This window comes from Mesoplodon densirostris, chromosome 14, assembly GCF_025265405.1.
Source record: "Mesoplodon densirostris isolate mMesDen1 chromosome 14, mMesDen1 primary haplotype, whole genome shotgun sequence".
NCBI classification, from domain to species: Eukaryota; Metazoa; Chordata; class Mammalia; order Artiodactyla; family Ziphiidae; genus Mesoplodon; species Mesoplodon densirostris.
In genome coordinates, this window is record NC_082674.1 from 61059557 (window position 1) to 61079729 (window position 20173).

At 48.3% G+C, this 20173-nt stretch overlaps 1 protein-coding gene across 23 annotated transcripts in view; it reads left to right on the top strand.

Annotated features, from left to right (window-relative positions):
* DYSF (dysferlin) overlaps window positions 1-20173 on the top strand; it is a 239464-nt gene that overhangs the window by 60689 nt on the left and 158602 nt on the right. For all 23 annotated transcript variants that reach the window (XM_060117344.1, XM_060117350.1, XM_060117352.1 and 20 more), the window contains 7 exons: window positions 520-648; window positions 1040-1102; window positions 1775-1825; window positions 4098-4128; window positions 4740-4855; window positions 11668-11794; window positions 15171-15274. In XM_060117344.1, coding sequence (XP_059973327.1) covers window positions 520-648; window positions 1040-1102; window positions 1775-1825; window positions 4098-4128; window positions 4740-4855; window positions 11668-11794; window positions 15171-15274 — 621 coding nt within the window. The remainder of the gene's footprint in view (window positions 1-519; window positions 649-1039; window positions 1103-1774; window positions 1826-4097; window positions 4129-4739; window positions 4856-11667; window positions 11795-15170; window positions 15275-20173) is intronic.

Below are 20173 nucleotides of genomic sequence, written 5' to 3' on the forward strand. Positions count from 1 at the left end.
TTTTGCCTAAATTTGGAAGCACACATGTTCCTGAAACCTTCATTTACTGAAAGTTCAATGAAGAAAGCTCTTATTTCTCAGAATATCAGACATTCTGTCTTGCACCTTATACTACATAAGAATAAAGTGGGGTTACATCACTATGTAACTTTGACCTCTGAGGGGATTGTCAGTGAGGAATATTCAAGCCACACAGAAACATCAGCTTCAAGGGGTCTGAGGTGGGGCTGCGCATGAACTGAACGGGGGTGGGATCCTCAGCCCAGCCCTGGGATTTACCACTGGCAGCTTACTTGGGGGAGCCTGGCAGTTCTTATGTGGAACCATGGGATTTTATAGATGCAAGGGACCTTGGTGGGAAGATATTGTTCTTACAGTGTTCTTCCTAATTCCTTTTTAATACTCGTCCCAAGAGGCCAGCTGTGAGGGTGGTCCCTGAGATTCCTGACTCTCTCGGGCGGGGGGTGGGTGCCTGATGACCTCTCCCTTTTCTTGCTCATGCCCCCTCCTGGCTTTCAGATCAGGGTCCAGGTGATCGAGGGACGCCAGCTGCCGGGAGTGAACATCAAGCCTGTGGTCAAGGTCACTGCAGCTGGGCAGACCAAGCGGACGCGGATCCACAAGGGGAATAGCCCCCTCTTCAACGAGGTGGGAGACCCTGGATCAGAGCTAGGACCTTGGTGGGAGCACACAGCAGATGCCTGGCAGTTCATTCAGTTTTTGCCTATGGGACTAGCGTTGGGTGGAGAGCTGTGTCAGTTCCTGAGTAGGTTATCTGAGGAACTGGAGAGAGGGTTCCTGCTCTCACTCCTGCCTTGGGTTCCCCCAGCTTCACATCCCCATCATCCCGTGGGGCCGGCCACCCACCCTGTCCCTGAGGTGACAGCCTCCGTGAGGTCAAATCCCCAGAGCTCGGTGCTGGGCTGAGCCCACTGCTCACTTGTTGTATGGACCAGACCTGGAGGCTGGGCGGTGGCTGTCCCCTCCCGCCCGGGCTCAGCGGGCCTTCATCTGTCCCCCTTTCACCCTGAATCAACAGACTCTTTTCTTCAATGTGTTTGACTCTCCCGCGGAGCTGTTCGACGAACCCATCTTTATCACGGTACGTGGCAGCCCCCGAAGGCCCTCTGTGGGCTCAGCGTGCATGTGTGAGTGTGCATGAGTGTGTGTGGGTGAGGCACCCACCCCCCACCCGAGCCTGGATGATGGGTAGCAGCTCACAGCCTCACCCCCGTGGTCACAGGGTTGCCTCCTGAGCTCGGATGCAAGCGGCAGCCGAGTGCGGAGTCCCTGCTGTTCAGGGTCAGGTGCCTTAGGCCAGGGTCCTGAACCAATTCTTGCAGTGGATCTTTGATTTTCATCTTATTTTGTTTGTCTATATGCCTGCTTCTGACAAGATTTTCTTTCTCTGGACCTCAGCTCTTTTTTTCCCCCTTTCCTTTGAAAGGCAGTATAGTTTAGCAGTTAAAAGTGTGGGCTCTTGAGCCAAACTGTCTGGATTCTAGTCCTGCCTATACCGTGTAGGGGTTGTGTGATTCTGTACAAATGATCTCTCTGTGCCTCTATTTCTTCATCTGTAGAATGGGGATAATAATAGTACCTACTCATGGGGTTCTTGTGAGGGTTAAACATTGCTTGGAACAATCTCTGGGATAGAGCAAGTGCTATTGGAGTGTGGGCTGTTATTTTTTAGGAGGGAAGAGGCGTCGGGTTGGTCCCTGCCTGGGTCAACCTTTGCTAGTGAATGAGAGTTTGAATTTGTCTTTCCTTCCAGGTGGTGGACTCCTGTTCCCTCCGGACAGATGCTCTCATTGGGGAGTTCCGGGTAATGGTTTATTTTCTTTGAAAGCAATCAGTTCTTGTTTATCCATGTTAATGGAAGCTCTGTGGATGATGGGCAGGGTTGGTGCTCCAGAGATCCTGTCTGTCTTGGTCTGTGTTGGGGAAAATGTAATGAAAAAACAAAACAAGATCTTCTCCTAACCCAGAAATCCTCTCCACAAAGGTAGTAGAGAAAGAAAGCACTTTTGCTATTGAATAAACATTAAACCAGAATATGATGCTATCACGGACCATCAGCTAAGAGACAGCAAAGACAGAAAGTAATCTTGTATAGAGCCAAGCAGACACAACCCTTTCCATATATGTTCTCAAGATAAACGATAACTAAACAATAACTAGTGCTCGAGTTAGCGGCCTGGACAGTACCCTCAGTCACACATAGTTCATCCTAAATTTACCTAGTAATTGCGGTGACCATCTGTGTTTGCTAATTGACTTTATCCACAAGAAAAGACAGAAAGCAAGCTCACATTTTTATGATGGGGGGTAGATTTACAATTGGGTTAAGGTAGGCCCTTCCCTTTCCCAGAGATGGGAGAGCCTGGAGAAAGGCACTCCTGGATCATAAAGCTGATGAAAGGCTTATTTGGTTTCTAAAAAGGTACATTTCAAAGAGATAGAGAAAGTACTTACATTAAGTTTTCTAATGAAAATGTTCCGACAAAAAGAGAGGAGAGGGAAATTTCTCCCCTTGTTTCCAACAGGGAGGATTCAGCTTCTTTTTTAAATTCGCATTTGTCCTTACATCTTGGAAAGACAGCGTGGGACCTGAGTTTAGGCAGCCCTCCTCCTAATTCTGACAATCTCGGGCCAGCGTGACCCCCGCGCTCTGTGCCCTGGGCTCACCTGGGTTGGGAGCGGGGTCCAAATGTGGAGTCTGTGGGGATGGGGTGGAGTGGGGTGGGGGGCAGGGGAGGGAGCAGGGGAGGCTGCCCCCTCATTTGTCACAGACGTGCAGAAGTGAACAGTCCACTGCAGAGGACCTTGAACCAACGGCACAGGATTTAACAGATTACATAGTGTAAAGGCAACTAGTAATGGAGGCCTTCACGAATGGTGTTTTTTTTTTTTTTGTGATACGCGGGCCTCTCACTGTTGTGGCCTCTCCCGTTGCGGAGCACAGGCTCCGGACGCGCAGGCCCAGCGGCCACGGCTCACGGGCCCAACCATTCCGCGGCATGTGGGATCTTCCCAGACCGGGGCACGAACCCGTGTCCCCTGCATTGGCAGGCAGACTCTCAACCACTGCGCCACCAGGGAAGCCCTTAATGTCATTCTTATTGATTTTCTCATTTTGAATCCATAAGCATTTATCAAATGGAAAGAAAAGGCACAGGTTTATTTGACCCTCCTCTTGCTATCCAAATAAAATATGGCCCCTTCTCCAAGAAGTAGTCACAAGATAGAAAACGGAGTCTGTTTTTCTGGAGAAGCAGTTTCTTTAAAAGAATGGGCTTGTGCTGGAGTCATTCTGTAACACTTATGTTACAGGATCTTATGTTTTGAGTCTGTAATATTGTTATAAGAACCCAAGGGTTAGGTTAAAAACATATTCTTTTTTCTAATTATAAAAGTAATCCATGATTTAAAAAAACTTTGTAGTTTTTTTTTTTTTGGTCGGGGTACGTGGGCCTCTCACTGTTGTGGCCTCTCCCGTTGCGGAGCATAGGCTCCAGACGCGCAGGCTCAGCGGCCATGGCTCACGGGCCCAGCCGCTCCGTGGCATGTGGGATCTTCCCGGACCGGGGCACGAACCCGTGTCCCCTGCATCGGCAGGCGGACTCTCAACCACTACGCCACCAGGGAAGCCCCTATAGTTTTTGAGAGCAATTTTAGGTTCATAGCAAGACTGAGTGGAAAGTACAGTTCCCACATACCCCCTCCCCTAGCACATGCATAACCTCTCCTGCCATCAACACCTGACTAATCAGTAATTTTTTTAATAGAAAATTATAAAATATAGGAAAGAATAAAAATAAAAAAAAAATCACCCAAATCTGCCACCCAGAGGTAGTACAGTTACCATTCGGTGTGTTTCCTTTGCTCTGTCTTTTGTATGCATAGATATACTTTACCAAACTTCGATCAAAATGTATTCCACTTTCTTTCCATGTGATATCAGAAGATGAACATTTCCCCATGTCTCCAAATGTTCTTCAGAACATGATTTTTAATGGGTTGGTATCATGCATCATACTTTATTTAATACTCTGGGGACAAGAGTGTGATGTGCACCTCCTTCTGTTTGATTTCAGATGGACGTGGGCAGCATCTACCGAGAGCCCCGTGAGTCACCCTCTCCTCCCCTTGGGCAGGTCCTTGCATTTGGGTTCTGGAGGCTGCATGGGGGCACCCATTTGGGATGCTCATCTTTCCTTCTAGGGGATTTTAGAATTAGAGGTGGGGTTTGATCTTGGAGGTGAGGCTGGAGGAATGAAGAGAGGACAGGCTTTCATCTTCCGGGTGAAACAGGCCCCCAGGAAGATTGAACCCTCACGTGGGTCTCAGCTGGCCCAGCTGGAGGGCTAAATCTGGAAGGCCCAAGCAAGGGTTGCTGGGGACTGGGGTGCCTCCAGACGGGATGGGTCATTTGGATGCCAAGTCTAGGATTTCTCTACACCCTGGTCTCTGCTGTGGTCTGGTCACTTCCTGAAGGGGAGGAAAATGGCTGGGGGTCTGGCTTTGACAGCCTCTGATAGGGGTTTCTGTTAACATTTCTGACTTGGACCCAAATGAACACTCAAGGTACATTTTATTCTAGAATTTGAGTCCTTCCCCCATGTCTGGGTAGATGAGTCCTTCATCTCATCCAATGGAGTCCACCTGGGGCTCCTGGAGGTGGTTACAGACTTGTGTCCTTCCAATTCTGGGATCACCAAGGGTGTTGTCTCTCTTAGGACATGCTTATCTCAGGAAGTGGCTGCTGCTTTCGGACCTGGATGATTTCTCTGCTGGGGCCAGAGGCTACCTGAAAGTGAGCCTTTGTGTGCTGGGGCCTGGAGACGAAGCCCCCGTGAGTACATTTCCTCGTCCCCCTCACAGCACCTCCGCCTGGCCTTGGAGGCACCAAATGAAGAAACAAAAAAACAACTTTAGTTTTTCTGATTTAAAAGAATACATGGCAATTATGAGAAATGTACAACATGTGGAAAAGCATAAATAAAAAGTGAATCACTCATAATTCTACCCATCAGAGAGAACCGTCATTAATACCTTCTTGCATATTCTCCCAGAAGGGTATACGTGTGTATTTTTCTTTTTTTTTTTTGGTGCAAAAGTGAGATCACTCACTCTGTAATGTATTGTAGTCTGAATTTTATCACCTAAGAATATATCATTATCATCTTTATGGTCAGTAAGTAAAGTTATAAGTTGGAGGTGGTAAGAATGAGAAAGGCTTTCAGAGTTGGGGAAGTATCAGCATCTCTATGTCTGGGGAGAGGAGAGAAGGTTTGGAACAGTTGTTGAGGAACAAGGGGTTAATTAGATACAGACAGAAGGATTTCTTTTTTTATTTTAAAAAAATTTAAAAAATATTTGTTTATTTATTTAATTATGTATTTATTCATTTATATTGGTAACTGTAAGTTTGTTTTCTGTGTCTGTGAGTCTATTTCTGTTTTGTAAATGAGTTCATTTGTATCATTTTCTTTTATATTCCACATATAAGTGGTATCACATTACATTCATCTTTTTCGGTCTGACTTACTTCACTTAGTATGATAATCTCTGGGTCCATCCATGTTGCTGCAAATGGCATTATTTCATTCTTTTTTGATGGTTGAGTAATATTCCAGTGTGTGTGTGTGTGTGTGTGTGTGTGTGTGTGTATGTATGCACACACACCACAAGACAGAAGGATTTCTGAGCAGATACAAGGGCAGACACTCTGGGCTGGAGGCTTTATGGGAGAGTGACCTCATAATACTCAGTGGCCTGGAAGCAGAAGAGGGGTAAGATGGAGGTGCTGTCAGGTGTGGACAAGGCAGGTGTGGTGGAGGCACAGGACTGAGGTAGCTGATGAGCCTGGCAGGGAGGATGCAAGAAGGCTGGGCATAGAGCTGATGAGGAGGACAAATGAGAGGGAAGGGCTAGGGAACACACACTTATTGAGTGCCTGCTGTGTGCCAAGCTCTGTGTTGGGTGCCTCACTCAGTGTGAGGGGGGTTGGAGGAGGTGGATAGGTTGAAGGCTGTCTTTAGAGAAGGGTCTCAAGGTCAAGGTTTTCCTAAAGGATTTGTTCTGAGTGGCTGGAGGTTTGAGATATGGCCATCTCTCTAGCAGCTACAGGGGAGGGGGATTAAGATGCTGGTGGAGGACAAGGGACTGTGTTGGTGAATAACTTGTCCACGTGGATGTTGATTATCTCATGGGAGAACTGGAAATCAAATATGCAAAAGTGGAGGCAGATACTGAGATCATCAAGGCAGGGTGAGCCAGGAGGAGTGGGAGAGCCAGGAGGGGGGAAGGCAGGTCTCCAGGAGGGCTGGGGAGGTGGAATCCCCAGGGAAAGCCACATGTGATCATGGAGGCAGAGGGCAAGTTCCATGAGGCTCTTAAGGACGAGGATCTGGCTGCTGACGAGAGCTCAAGAAGCCGCTGTGCAAAGGGTTAGGGGAAGGAGAACCCCGGGTGCCGTGCAGGGGCCAATGGAGCTCAGGTGGACCAGCCCCACCCAAGGGCACCTCCCCTGATCTCTCATCCCGTGTCCCTCTGTAGCCCAGACAGACATTGTGCCTTCCTGCTCCTTTTCCTTCTACGTGGACTCTCTGAATCTATTACCCTTTCCTAAGACACTCTTTCCTCCTCTTCCCATTGATCAGACACTTGTTCTTCCCAGATGAAACCACTTTTCTTGAGACCAACTCAGAGGGAAGCCCCTGTTTTCTGCTTCAGCTCTTTGTGGCTTTCAGGATGGGAGGAGTGGCCATCTTTTTGTTTCCCACAGTAGCTTCTCAACTTCAGCATTGCCTTCTTCTTTTTTTAAAAATTAATTTTATTGGAGTATGGTTGATTTACAATGTTGTGTTAGTTTCTGCTGTGCAGCAAAGTGAATCAGTTATAAATATACATATATCTACTCTTTTTTAGATTCTATTCCCGCATAGGTCATTATAGAGTATTGAGTAGATTTCCCTGTGCTATACAGTGGGTTATTAGTTATCTATGTTATATGTAGCAGTGTGTTTATGTCAAACCCAATCTCCCAATTTATACACCCCCACCTTGGTAACCTAAGTTTGTTTTCGACATCTGTGACTCTATTTCTGTTTTGTAAATAGGTTCATTTGTACGATTTTTAAAGATTTCACATATAAGCGATATCATATGATATTTGTCTTTCTCTGTCTGACTTACTTCACTCAGTATAACAATCTCTAAGTCCATCCATGTTGCTGCAGATGGCATTATTTCGTTCTTTTTTATGGCTGAGTAATATTCCATTGTATATATGTACCACATCTTCTTTATCCATTCCTCTGTTGATGGACATTTAGGTTGCTTCCATGTCCTGGCTATTGTAAATAGAGCTGCCATGAACATTGGGGTGCATGTATCCTTTTGAATTATGGTTTTCTCTGGATATATGCCCAGGAGTGGGATTTCTGGATCATATGGTAGCTCTATTTTTAGTTTTTTAAGGAACCTCCATACTGTTCTCCATAGTGCCTGCACCAGTTTACATTCCCACCAGCAGTATAGGAGGGTTCCCTTTTCTCCACACCCTCTCTGGCATTTATTGCTTGTAGATTGCCTTCTTCTCTGAAGCCTGCCTCACTGGTTATTTCCCCTGGCCTTCTGGGCTGTTACCTACCCCTGGCACAGGCAGAGCTGTTGCAGGAGGGTCTTTGCTGGCAGATTCCCATCTTTGCCATTGTTCTGAGGTCTGACCTGTCCTTGCTGATGAGCCATCAACGTCTGATCTTACTTCCTTTCAGACCCTGAGCTTGGAAATTGCTCTCCCTACCAGTTTCTTCCTGCCTCTTTCCCTCCCTCACCCTCAGTGAATGGCAGTTCTTCCTCACTGAGGTTACAGCCCTGACCCCTCTCAGTTTCCCAGCCCATCAACTCCCTCCTGCAGCCTGGCCCCCATCCCCGATCCTCACTCTCACTCTGTGCTCACTAGCTTCTGGGCTCTGCTGCCACACCTCGTGTCCCCCACCCTCCCCACGACACGCTGTCCGCACCACTCCTTGGTCAGCTTTGGTGGCAAAAGTCACCTGGAGTTGCTGTCAATGTCTTCCTTTACTTGGGTGAGGTTTACTCCTTATCCCATCCTCCACAGTGGCTGTTTCCAAAATTTCTGCTCAGGACTTCCCTGGCTGTCCAGTGGTTGGGACTCTGTGCTTTCACTGCCGGGGGCACGGGTTCGATCCCTGGTCAGGGAAACTAAGATCCTGCAAGCCTCGTGGCACAGCCAAAAAAACTTAAAACAATACAAAACAAAACAACTTCCTGGTCTGAAGCTCCAGCCTCGGTCCCCCTTAGAGAGACAGAGCTGCACAGGGGGAGTGATGTGAGTGCTTGAAGCTCCCTGGGCATCAGCGCGCCTCCCATCTTCCTTCATCTTCCCTCCCTTCCCCACTCCCCATCTCCTTTGCATGTGCTCATGCCCTCCATACCACCCCCGTCTTGTTCTTCCTGTCTCTTCTCTGGCTCCTGCCCTCTGGTCTGTGCCAGACTCCAGATTTCCCGATCTCAAAACACCCTGGCCTTCACCATTTCTCCCCACCCCTCCCCTCCAAGCTGCTTTCATCTTCCTTTCAGCCATCACCAAGTTCTTGAGAGTACCCTGTGTCCCTCTTCTCCAGTCCTTTGCCAGCTGCTCACTCCTTCACCTCTTCAGCGTGCTTCCCACCGCCTCCTTCCCTGAACCACTGGCCTAAGGGTCATCCATTGCGAAGTCCCAGGAGCTCTTCTTTCATTACTCTGCTCTGTTGCTCCACAGCATTTGATTCTGGAGCCCACGTCTTGTTTGAAACTCTCTTCTCCCTCGGCATCTGTGACTCCCCTCATTCTTTTCCTTTTTTCTTTTTTCTTTTTTGGAATGGATCCTTCAAATTCAGTGGCTTGATAAAATTCTGCTGCCTGCATCTTTGCTGTGCCTTTGACATGACATTCAAGGCCCGTGAACATCTGGCCTCAGTCTGATTTTGCAGTGCATCTATCTGTCTATGGAGGAGCCTGTCTCCGTCTACCTGAGGCTCCTAAATCTCTCATCTCCAGCCTGCATCTTCAGAGCTCCAGACGCTCAGTTTCAGTTGCCTGTACCAAAGCACATGAACATGTCCCTTAGACCCCTTTAACTTCACATATAGAAACCCAGCATCATTCGCTGCCCACTCCTCATACCTGATTCCCATCCTGTGTTAGGTGACATCTTGGGAAATGGCACTCATCATCCACTTAGTTCCCCAGGCCAGAGCGTCTTTCCTCATCCTTCAGTCCCTCATCTGTCAGTCCACACGCACACAGTTGGCCAGTCTTGTTGGCATGACAACCTCAGTGCATGCACCTCCTCTCTCTCATCCCAAGACCAGAGTTCAAGGTCAGGCTCCCGTCATATCTTACCTGGGCCTCTATGTGAATGAAGATGTAGGTTCAGCTGCTGTAACTCCAATTAACCCCACATTACCACCAAAACTATCTTCTTTAAACTCAGGTACAATCATGTGAATCTCCTCTTAAAAAACTGCCAGAGACCCACCCTGCCTCCCAATTACTTTCAGGATGAAGTCCAGAATCCTTAGCATGACATTCAAGCCCCATGAACATTTGGCCTCAGGCTGATTTTGCAGTGCCACTTGCCGGGACGTACTTCCACGGACTCCGTACGGTGGCTACACCAGACAATGTGACCCTTTCCAGAATGCACTTCCATCCTTCTCCCTGCCTTTTCACCTGATGGGATGCCTCCTCTGCCTACCAAAAACCACTTTGTTCTTCAAGACCCAATTCAGATGCCTCTTCCTCCATGAAGCCTGCCTTGCCTTCCAGGGAAACTGATTGGTTTTTCCTTTCGGTCACCACCCCATGTTTTGTTAGTTCAGTTAATGTGTCCATCTTTGTCACTGAGACTCAGTTTCTTGAGGTCAGCAACAGTATAATAGATATGAACTGTTTTATCTCCCCTCTTGCCTAGTACAGGTCTTGTGCACAGTAGGTGCTCAATCAGTGCTTGTTGTCTAAGGGAATGAGCAGTGTTAAGGACGACTGAAAGCAGAGGAGATGCTCACTTTCTTCAGATGTGAGCTGAAGAAAATCAGTGCAGAACTAATTCCTTCACAAGCACTTGTGTGACATGAGGCATTCTGGGATGGAGAATTTTGCTGCAAAGATTCCGAAGCAGGTTTCTACCTGTGGACTGAGTGAGGATGGTCCAGGCAGCTTTCCAAGGACTGGGCTGCTGGGCATGGCCCGATGCCACCTCTCTCCTATCCTCCTGCCACCCCCCTGCCCAAGTGCAGCACGTGGATCTTTTGTTCCTCAAACTGCCAAGTTAGCCCTCGCTCTGCATGAGTTGCTGCCCCTGCCTGGATCCCATCATCCAGGTCTCCAAGCTGGCACATCACCAACACTATTCCCGCCCTCCCCTCAATATAGTTACAAGCCCCCTTGCTCTGTTCTTTCTAAACCCACTGGTTCTGCATCCAGCCTATGTTAACCCTCATCTAGCTTCTCTGTAAAGTGGGGTATCCTAGGGCCTTGCACCCCACAGCATTGGCATCGTCTGGGCATTTGTTAAAATACAGAGTCTTGGGCTCCACCCCAGACCTGTTGAACCAGAATCTGCATTTTAGTTGGAAGGTATAGCAGTGGTCTAGAAGTCACTGATTCTCCAGTTTCTAATGTATAGCCATATTGGAGACCCACTGCTCATGGGGGTTGCTGTCAGGATTAAATGAGAGAGTGTATACAATCAGTAAATATTATTTTTATTATTTCTGTTCTAATCATAATACTCAGCACATGCTATTACGTTCATTTGCTTAAAGGTCTGCTTTCCCTGTGAAAGGTGAGCACCACGGGGGCAGGACCTCTGTCCACCTTGTTCACTGAGGCAGCCCTCGCCCCTCAGCGTGATGCTGACACTTAGTAGTCACTCAATAGATACTTGTTGGGTGAATGAACAGATGTTATTGAAGACAGTGGCTGGCCTAGACCTCTGTCACCTGTGTGCTACTTTTTGATGGGTGGAATGGGAAGGAGACTGTAGTTCTTGAGTGCCTGCCGGTGTGCCACGTGCATTTACACGTTATTGAAGTTGATCCTCCCACAGCCCGGGAGGTCAGTGTCATTGTCTCCACTGTCCAGATGAGGAAGCAGAGTCTCAGGGTAAGGAACCTGTCAGAGATCACAGGCTAGGAAGTGGCAGGGCGAGATCTACCTTTCTTCAAGATGTACCATTTTATTTATTTATAAACATGACCTGAGTGGTGCATTTTTGGATTGAGGAATGCTTTTTTTAAAAAAAAAAAATTTATTTATTTAGTTGCAACCAGGTCTTAGTTGCGGCAGGTGGGCTCCTTACTTGCGGCACATGGACTCTCTAGTTGCGACAGTTGGTCTCCTTAGTTGCGGCTTACCAGCTCCTTAGTTGTGGCATGTGAACTCTTAGTTGCAGCATGCACGTGGGATTTAGTTCTCTGGCCGGGGATCGAACCCAGGCCCCCTGCATTGGGAGCGCAGCAGGGTCTTATCCACTGCGCCACCAGGGAAGTCCCGAGATGCACCATTTAAGTGTGTTGGTTGAGCTCTCAGAAGAGGAAGGGAAAACACTGTGCTCGAAGGCACATTAAGGAATCATATTTGATTGTGTTGTAGCTGGAGAGAAAAGACCCCTCTGAAGACAAGGAGGACATTGAAGGCAACCTGCTCAGGCCGACCGGCGTGGCCCTCCGCGGAGCGCACTTCTGCCTGAAGGTCTTCAGGGCCGAGGATTTACCGCAGAGTGAGTCTGGTGCCCTCGTTGGGTGACTGTGAGGGGGAACACTGGGCTGGGCTGCCTCAGCTCCCTGGGGGAAGGAGATGGAGGGGCTGGTCCCCTGCTGCCTCTCTGCCTCCGCTTGGCCTTGCTTCCTCACCCCGAGGGTCTCCTAGATCCGTGTCAGCCCAGGTCTCCCTCTGCTCTGCCATCTGGTGAAGGCTCACACCCTCTCTAGGTTTCCCAAGGCTTTTTACTGTTCTTAACAGAAAAACAGTCAGGATTAATGAGAAGTAATACTGATGCTGGTGCAAGAGATGCAAGAGATGCAAGAAATCTTGAGAGTACTAGCTGCCCCTGGGCTCCGTTTCAGCATCCACTAGGCCTTGTCTGGCTCTTTGGCCACTCCATGCACCCATTTTCTTGGCTGTCACTTGGGAGTCAGCACCATTTCAACTCTTTGTTCTGCGCTCACGGCTGGATCCCACTGATTTTCTTTCTCTCCTCTAGGAAACCCCAGCCTGAAAATTGGCAGACCCTGGGCTGGGGAAGCAGATGCTGAAATGTTAGAAGGGCTCAGTGTTTCCACTCAGTGGAGACACATGGGTGTCTAGTTTGCCTGGGGCTGTCCTGGCTTTAGCACCAAAAGTCCCACATCCCAGAAAGTCCTCATTCCCTGGTAAACTGGGACAGTGGGTCACCCTAGCTGTGGCCATGTCCTCATCATCCCAGGAAGGCCACTGTGGCCACTGCCTGATTTCTCACAGTGACCAACCCTGTACTAGCCCTACCCTGTGTGCTCAATAAATGTGGGAGAATTATGCTGAATATTCTAAAGCTGTGGGTGTCAACCCAGGCTGCAGTTAAATCATCCTGGGAGATTTAAGGAAGTGCAGCTGCCTGGGCCCTTCCTCCAGTGTTTCAGATTGACTTGGTTTGGGGTGGGGCTTACACACTGGTAGTTTAAAAATGCTCCCTGGTAGTTCTCTTGCTGCGGGCTATAAGCCACTATTTTGGAGCATGCATTAGCAGAATTAAGCCAGGCGCTGTCCATAGCAGAGTTCACGAGAACAAGTAGTCGGGGACTACTTGGGTCCCTGTTTACGAGTTTTCCATGAATCTAATTGCTTGAGGGTTTCTGCTTTGACTAATGACACCAATAAATGGGTTCCTTCTGCACAAGTTTAATTGAACCAAAATCATGGGGTAAGCCTTTAAATAAGTAATGGTCATTAAAATACAGGCTTAGAACATTCTGTGTTTGTTGGTTGAAACTATGCAGAAGTGAGGCTGGTGAGCTTCCAAAGGGGGCTGGGGAAATAGAAATGTTTGCTTTGCTCAAGGTAAAGGGGATTATGTTGAATTCTCTGAAATGTTGTTTAAATATAAATAAAAGAAAAATAGATGGGTAAATAGAACATAAACATTTGCTAATTGTTATCTGTTGTATTCATGTAGACATTGGCTAGCATACAATTGTTAACTGTCCCCTCCTCATTTTCTCATTCATATACATATGTACATTTATACATAACATATACACATACATACACACACACATCTATCATCTGTAAATACATATGTAAAAAATATGGCTAATTCAGTAAAATATTGGTTTGAAGCAGCATAGATTAAATATTTTTTTTTAAACAGAACTGACTTATTGGTTACCCTCAGGAAAATCACTGTGCTAATGTATATAAAGGAAAATGTCAAACAGGCGCCAGTAATGAGATATTATTATAACAACTTCCAGTCTTTTTTTTTTTTTGATTAATTTATTTTTGGCTGCATTGGGTCTTTGTTGCTGCGAGCAGGTTTTCTCTAGTTGTGATGAGCGGGGGCTACTCTTTTTCTTTTTTTTTTTAACATCTTTATTGGAGTATAATTGCTTTACAATGGCGTGTTAGTTTCTGCTGTGTAACAAAGTGAATCAGCTATACGTATACATATATCCCCATATCTCCTCCCTCTTGCGTCTCCCTCCCACCCTCCCTATCCCACCCCTCTAGGTGGTCACAAAGCACGGAGCTGATCTCCTTGTGCTATGCGGCTGCTTCCCACTAACTATCTATTTTACATTTGGTAGTGTATATATGTCCACGCCACTCTCTCACTTCATCCCAGCCTACCCTTCCCCCTCCCCATGTCCTCAAGTCCATTCTCTGTGTCTTCAGTCCTGTCCTGCCCCTAGGTTCGTCAGAACCATGTTTTTTTTTAGATTCCATATATATGTGTTAGCATACAACATTTGTTTCTCTTTCTGACTTCACTCTGTATGAAAGTCTCTAGGTCCATCCACCTCACTAAAAATAACTCAATTTCGTTTCTTTCTATGGCTGGGTAATATTTCATTGTATATATGTGCCACATCTTCTTTATCCATTCATCTGTTGATGGACGACACTTAACATTGCTTCCATGTCCTGGCTATTGTAAGTAGGCTTCAATGAACATTGTGGTACATGACTCTTTTTGAATTATGGTTTTCTCAGGGTATATGCCCAGTAGTGGGATTGCTATTCCCACTATAGCGTGGTAGTTCTATTTTTAGTTTTTTAAGGAACCTCCATACTGTTCTCCATAGTGGTTGTATCAGTTTACATTCCCACCAACAGTGCAAGAGGGTTCCCTTTTCTCCACACCCTCTCCAGCATTTATTATATGTAGATTTTTTTGATGATGGCCATTCTGACTGGTGTGAGGTGATACCTCATTTTAGTTTTTAAAAAAAGTTTATTTATTTATTTTATTTGATTTATTTATGGCTGCATTGGGTCTTCGTTGCTCCACGTGGGCTTTCCTCTAGTTGCGGCGAGTAGGGGCTACTCTTCGTTGTGGTGTGCAGGCTTATTGCTGTGGCTTCTTTTGTTGTGGAGCATGGGCTCTAGGTGCATGGGCTTCAGTAGCTGTGGCACGCAGGCTCAGTAGTTGTGGCTCATGGGCTCTAGAGCGCAGGCTCAGTAGCTGTGGTGCACGGGCTTAGCTGCTCCGTGGCATGTGGGATCTTCCTGGACCAGGGATCAAACCCATGTCCCCTGCATTGGCAGGTGAATTCTCAACCACTGTGCCACCAGGGAAGTCCCCAACTTCCAGTCTTTTTCTGGATTATTTACTGCTCTTAGCGATGTAGATTTCTAATCAGTCAATCAATCGGACCTGTTCTGAAAGCCTTTGAGAACGGGGCAGGGGACTGAACCAGCTGTCTGGAGCTGGGCAAGGAAGCAGCGCAGTGCCCTCAGGAGCTGCTATTCTGAGATGGTCCTTCCTCCCAGGAGCCCTGGGCTGAGGGGTCATGGCGTCTCTCTCAGGGAGTCCCAGGACTGCAGGGAGACAGGTGGGAAGTGGGGGTTTTGAAGATGGGAGAGTGGGTGGGCAGTGATCAGTATGTCTTTCTCCTCAGTGGACGATGCCGTAATGGACAACGTGAAGCAGATCTTTGGCTTTGAGAGTAACAAGAAGAACTTGGTGGATCCCTTCATGGAAGTCAGCTTTGCGGGGAAAATGGTAAGGGGCAAGTAAACAAGAGGATTTGTGGGAGGGTGACGACTGGGTGTCCCTGTGGATGGGCACTGGATGTGCAGGACAGAGTGAGGCACACACAGTGCCCCCCATCAGAGGCATGTGCACACCGGGGATGGGGGGCTGATTGTGGGACATGGGGTGAGACACGCAGGCCCAGCTCTCTGGGGCTGCCATGCACACGCACGAGGACAGGTCTGCTCAGGTGTGTGAGACAGACACATAGGTGTGGATGGACACGGAGAGGACATATGGACAGTGGATAGATAGAGGAATATTTGGGAGAAAATTAAGTAATAGTCAGGAAACCAGATGTGAAGGCACAATGATAGGGAAACTTAAAAACAATGCAGTGAAAACGTAATGATTAGTTTTAAAAAGTTGTGGCGGGAGTTGGGCAGACTCCTTTCGGCCACACTGGTGGGGGCCCTAGGGATCATGTGCCTCTCTTCCTTCCTGCCCAGAGGCAGGGCTGTTGCTCCAGTCCCTCTTGATTTCTGCCTGGGCCCCTCCCTCCATCCCATCTTAGGGATGGCTTTGCCCACTTTCCAGGCTCCCCCTCGAAGCCTCAGCCACTCCCAGGTTTCAGCCATCACCTCTCCACAGAGGAATCCACAGCTCTGTTTAACTCTGACCCCTCTCTTCAGACACAGACCTCCCCATGCCTCTTCAAGTCTCTATATTCTGCCCCTCCAGCCCTTTAAAGGAGTCATCTGTTGTCCCAAACCGCCCCACTTCCAGAAGCCGCCATCCTAATCAGGTACCACCATCAAAGGCAGAAAATGTGGGCCTGCCCTGATTCGTCCAAATTTTTTTTTTTTTTTTTTTTTTTTGCGGTACGCGGGCCTCTCACTGTTGTGGCCTCTCCTGTTGCGGAGCACAGGCTCCGGACGCACAGGCTCAGCGGCCATGGCCCACGGGCCCAGCCGCTCCACGGCATGTGGGATCTTCCCGGACCGGGGCACGAACCCACGTCCCCCGCATCGGCAGGCGGACTCTCAACCACTGCACCACCAGGGAAGCCCCGTCCCACTTTTTTTGACCTCCCGACATCAAACATGCCACCCCTAGCTCTTGCCTTCAAAAATCCCAAGGCCCTTTCCTGTCTCTATGCCCCTAGTCACTGTCATCTCTCCCCAGGACAACACAGCAGCCTTGGGTCCATTCTCTTGTCCAGGTTCTCCCCATAGAAATCCACCAGCATATTTAGTGTAAAACACAGTCCTGTCTGTAAAAGGAAGTTCAAACCGCATAACCTGGTTGACCAGGTCTCACCCAGCCGAACTTTCTCGCCTCATCTCCATGGCCCATATTAGCTTGTACAGTCTTTGCGAGAATGTGGAACATCTCGCCCCCTCCTGGGCGGACGCAGCTCTGCAGCCCGCTTGGAGCGGCGCCGAGCTGAGCGGGTTTCAGCCCCACTGTCTCGCTGGGGGGGGGGGGGGGGGGGTGCGGGTGGGGGGGGGCGTGCGGTTACAAACCGCATAGCCCGCACGTCGCCCGTGCATCCTCTCGTCTGCCCTGCGGTCACGCCTCTAGCTTTTGCCCGGGCCTGTGCACTCCGGGGTCCTTCCTGGCCCTTTCCCCCTCCGCAAGTGTGTTGCATCGTTCAAGTTTAGCTTCCGTCACCCACACAGGCCTGATGTGCTAGTTCGGCCCTCGGGGCTCTGCGTGGCTGATTGCATGGCCCTCTTTTAGCCCGTCTTTCGTTGCATTCTGGTGTTTGTTAGCATCTGTTCCTCTGACTTTCGGGGAAACAGCCTGATTTCGTTTACTCTGTAACCTCAGAGCAGAGACTGGTGGAAATACTGGAAATAGGGGAGAATGACGTATCCGGAAGGCGCAGCCTCCGCCCAGGCTCCCGGAACCCTGCCGAGGCGCCTCTGAGCTTCGTGCCAACCTCAGGGAGCTGGCAGGGTAGGGTAGCGCCCTCCGGGGCCCCGCCGGCCAGGCCCAGAGGTCCACCGGCCAGCCGCAGCGCCAGGCTCCGGCGAGTTGAGTCAGATGACTTGGGTGTTAACAGGAAAATTGGAAACGGGCGGAGGAGGAGGGCTTTGAACCGGAGGAGAAGGGCTTTGAACCGAGCCGAGTGGAGGGCGGGTGCAGCCGGCTCCGCTTTGCTCCAGAGGCAGAGGCTGGAAGGGGGAGACACGCAGGTGTTATAGGACATTTGGGGAGGCGTTTACAAGCTTAACAACAAACGCTAAAAGCCTAGGGTGATGATGGAGGTGGTGTGGGCTCCCATTCGCACAGCACTTTGCAGTGTTCGATTCATTTTGGAAAGACGTAGGGTCTGCCTGCCCATCCCACCAACAAAGGGACCCCTGAGGTCAGGGGCCGGATCGCTGAGGCCCAGGTGTGATTTCACAAACGGGAGGAAGGCCTTGGTTAGCTTGTTTCCTCTGCCTGCTACCTGAAGTCCACACTCTTCCTACCCTCTCCCCCCCACCCCACCCCCGTTTTATGTTTCTTTTCTTTCTTCTTTTATTATCGATGCACATATTTATTAAGGAATTTTGAAAAATGCTGAAAAAAGTAACATTATCCATAAGGCATCATACAAAGTTTATGTTTGGGGCCTATCTTTCTAGTTTTTAAAATTTTTATTTTTTTACTGTGTATCAATATTAGACACTGTTGAAACACTTTATTTTTTAATATTTAAAAACATAAAGAAAAGTTGAAAGAATGGTTCAGTGAACACTTACCCCCTGGTATAGCCTCCACTTAGATGAAACAATTTTGAACATTTTGCTGCATTTACTTTCTCTCTCTCTCTATGGATACTACCCCCCCAATCATTTGAAACCTAGTTGCACACTTTGCCCCTAAAGGCTGCAGCATGCACCTCCTGAGAAAAAGAAAATTCTTTGCAACCACGATAACATGATCACACCTAGGAAATTAACAATTATTTCCTACTCTTGTCAGATACTGGCTCATGTAAATATTCTCTGATTATCCCCCAAATGTCTTTTAGAGCTGGTTTAATTTTGTTTTGATCTAAGACCCAACTGGAATTCATGCTCTGCATTAGTCTCTTCTGTAGCAGTCTTTTACCCACCTCCATCATTCCCATTTTTCTCACCCCACAACATTGCATTTTTGAAAAGCCCAAGCCATTTGTCCATGTCCTGGATTTGTCCCATTGTTTCCTTCTGTTGTTGTTTAACTTCTTCTTCTGGCCCCTGTACTTCCTATAAACTGGAAGTTAGGTCTCAAGACCAGATTACATTCAAATGAACTGTTTTGGCAAGAACGCATCATGGGTGATGTTTCGTACGTCGTATTGCATCACAACAGGAAGCAAAATGTCACCTTGTCCCATCATTGGTAATGATTGATTACTTGGTTTAGGTGGTGTCTCCAGATCTCTCCCTTGTCAAAGCACACGCTCGCCTTTGCACTTTGCAGGTTATCTGTGGGCGATATCTCGATGTGTGCTGGTGTCCTGTTTCCCAGCAACCTCTTACCTAATGGTCCACGAAGCCATTGACCTCCTTGCCTGAACAAGTCATTCACCTGGGGTGCAAAGCGGCGATTCCCTCATTATCATTCCTTCTCTCTTTATTAGCTGGTGTTTTCTGTAAAGAAGAGCTTCCCCTCCCCTCTTCCCTTTTGAGTGTTAATATGCCCCTAATACTTTTTATTAATTCAGTGTGTTAAAATCAGTTATGGTGCTGGTTGTGTGAACCGTCCTGCTGTTGGCCAATGGGAGCGCCTTTGAGCTGTTCCTCCATCCCAGGCTAAGACAGGGTCTCAGGGGAAATGTCTGTGGGAGAGGTAACACGAATTTTAAACTCATTCACACTGGGGTGTAAATGCTCACCGTGGGTCTTACCAAAGTGCAGTTTTTGTTTGGGCTTGGGCTCAGAGTCTGATGCCCTTAGGAGGGACCGTGAGGGGATGAATGAAGGCAGGAAGGAAGCAGGAAGGTTGGCTGGACAATCCTGCTGGACACTTACTCCAAGGACTGGGATCAGTTTTCCCAGCTTGACAGATGGGAAAGTCATGTCTCAAGATGTTTTTTTTTGTTTGTTTGCTTGTTTTTGCGGTACGCGGGCCTCTCACTGTTGTGGCCTCTCCCGTTGCGGAGCACAGGCTCCGGACGCGCAGGCTCGGCGGCCATGGCTCACGGGCCCAGCCGCTCCGCGGCATGTGGGATCTTCCCAGACAGGGGCACGAACCCGTGTCCCCTGCATTGGCAGGCAGACTCTCAACCACTGCGCCACCAAGGAAGCCCTCTCTGCTACCTTTATCACCTGTGTCATCCTGCCTGTCCTCTCTCTGTCTCTGGTGTGTCACTTTTTCTCATTCATCCTTTTCTGAAATGCAAAGCCCTGGGGATTTGTCCGCTGTGTGCTTACTCGCCCAAGCCTGGCCCTCTTTGCATTTCCTCTAATGGACACTGGGTGGCACTGTTATCTAAGATGTGAACCATACCTGATTTGGCCAAGCTACTGAGATAGAAGGTTGTGTGTGTGCGCACTCACACACACATATCACACTTCTTCATGGTATGGGGCAAGGACAGGGGAGGTACTTCGAGGGCAGAGTGGGAGACTAAAGCAACTTTTTTATTTTCCAAGAATAAAACCTATTAATCATAAAAAGATGAAAAAATCAGAGAAAAGCAAGGAAAATGAAAAAAATTAAGCACATTTCTGCACACCACCTTGGAGATGCCCACTATTAACATTTGTTTATATCTCCTGCTAGTATGTTTTCCTCCCTGTAGCTCTCACTCCTTCTCTCTGTTGCACATCCTCCCACCCCCCCTCCACTGCCAACCCTGGCCCTGCCCTGCCCCACCGGAAAAAAAAATTGGATTCAGAATACAGTTGATCTTCATTATTCACAGATTCTGTATTTGCAAATTTGCCT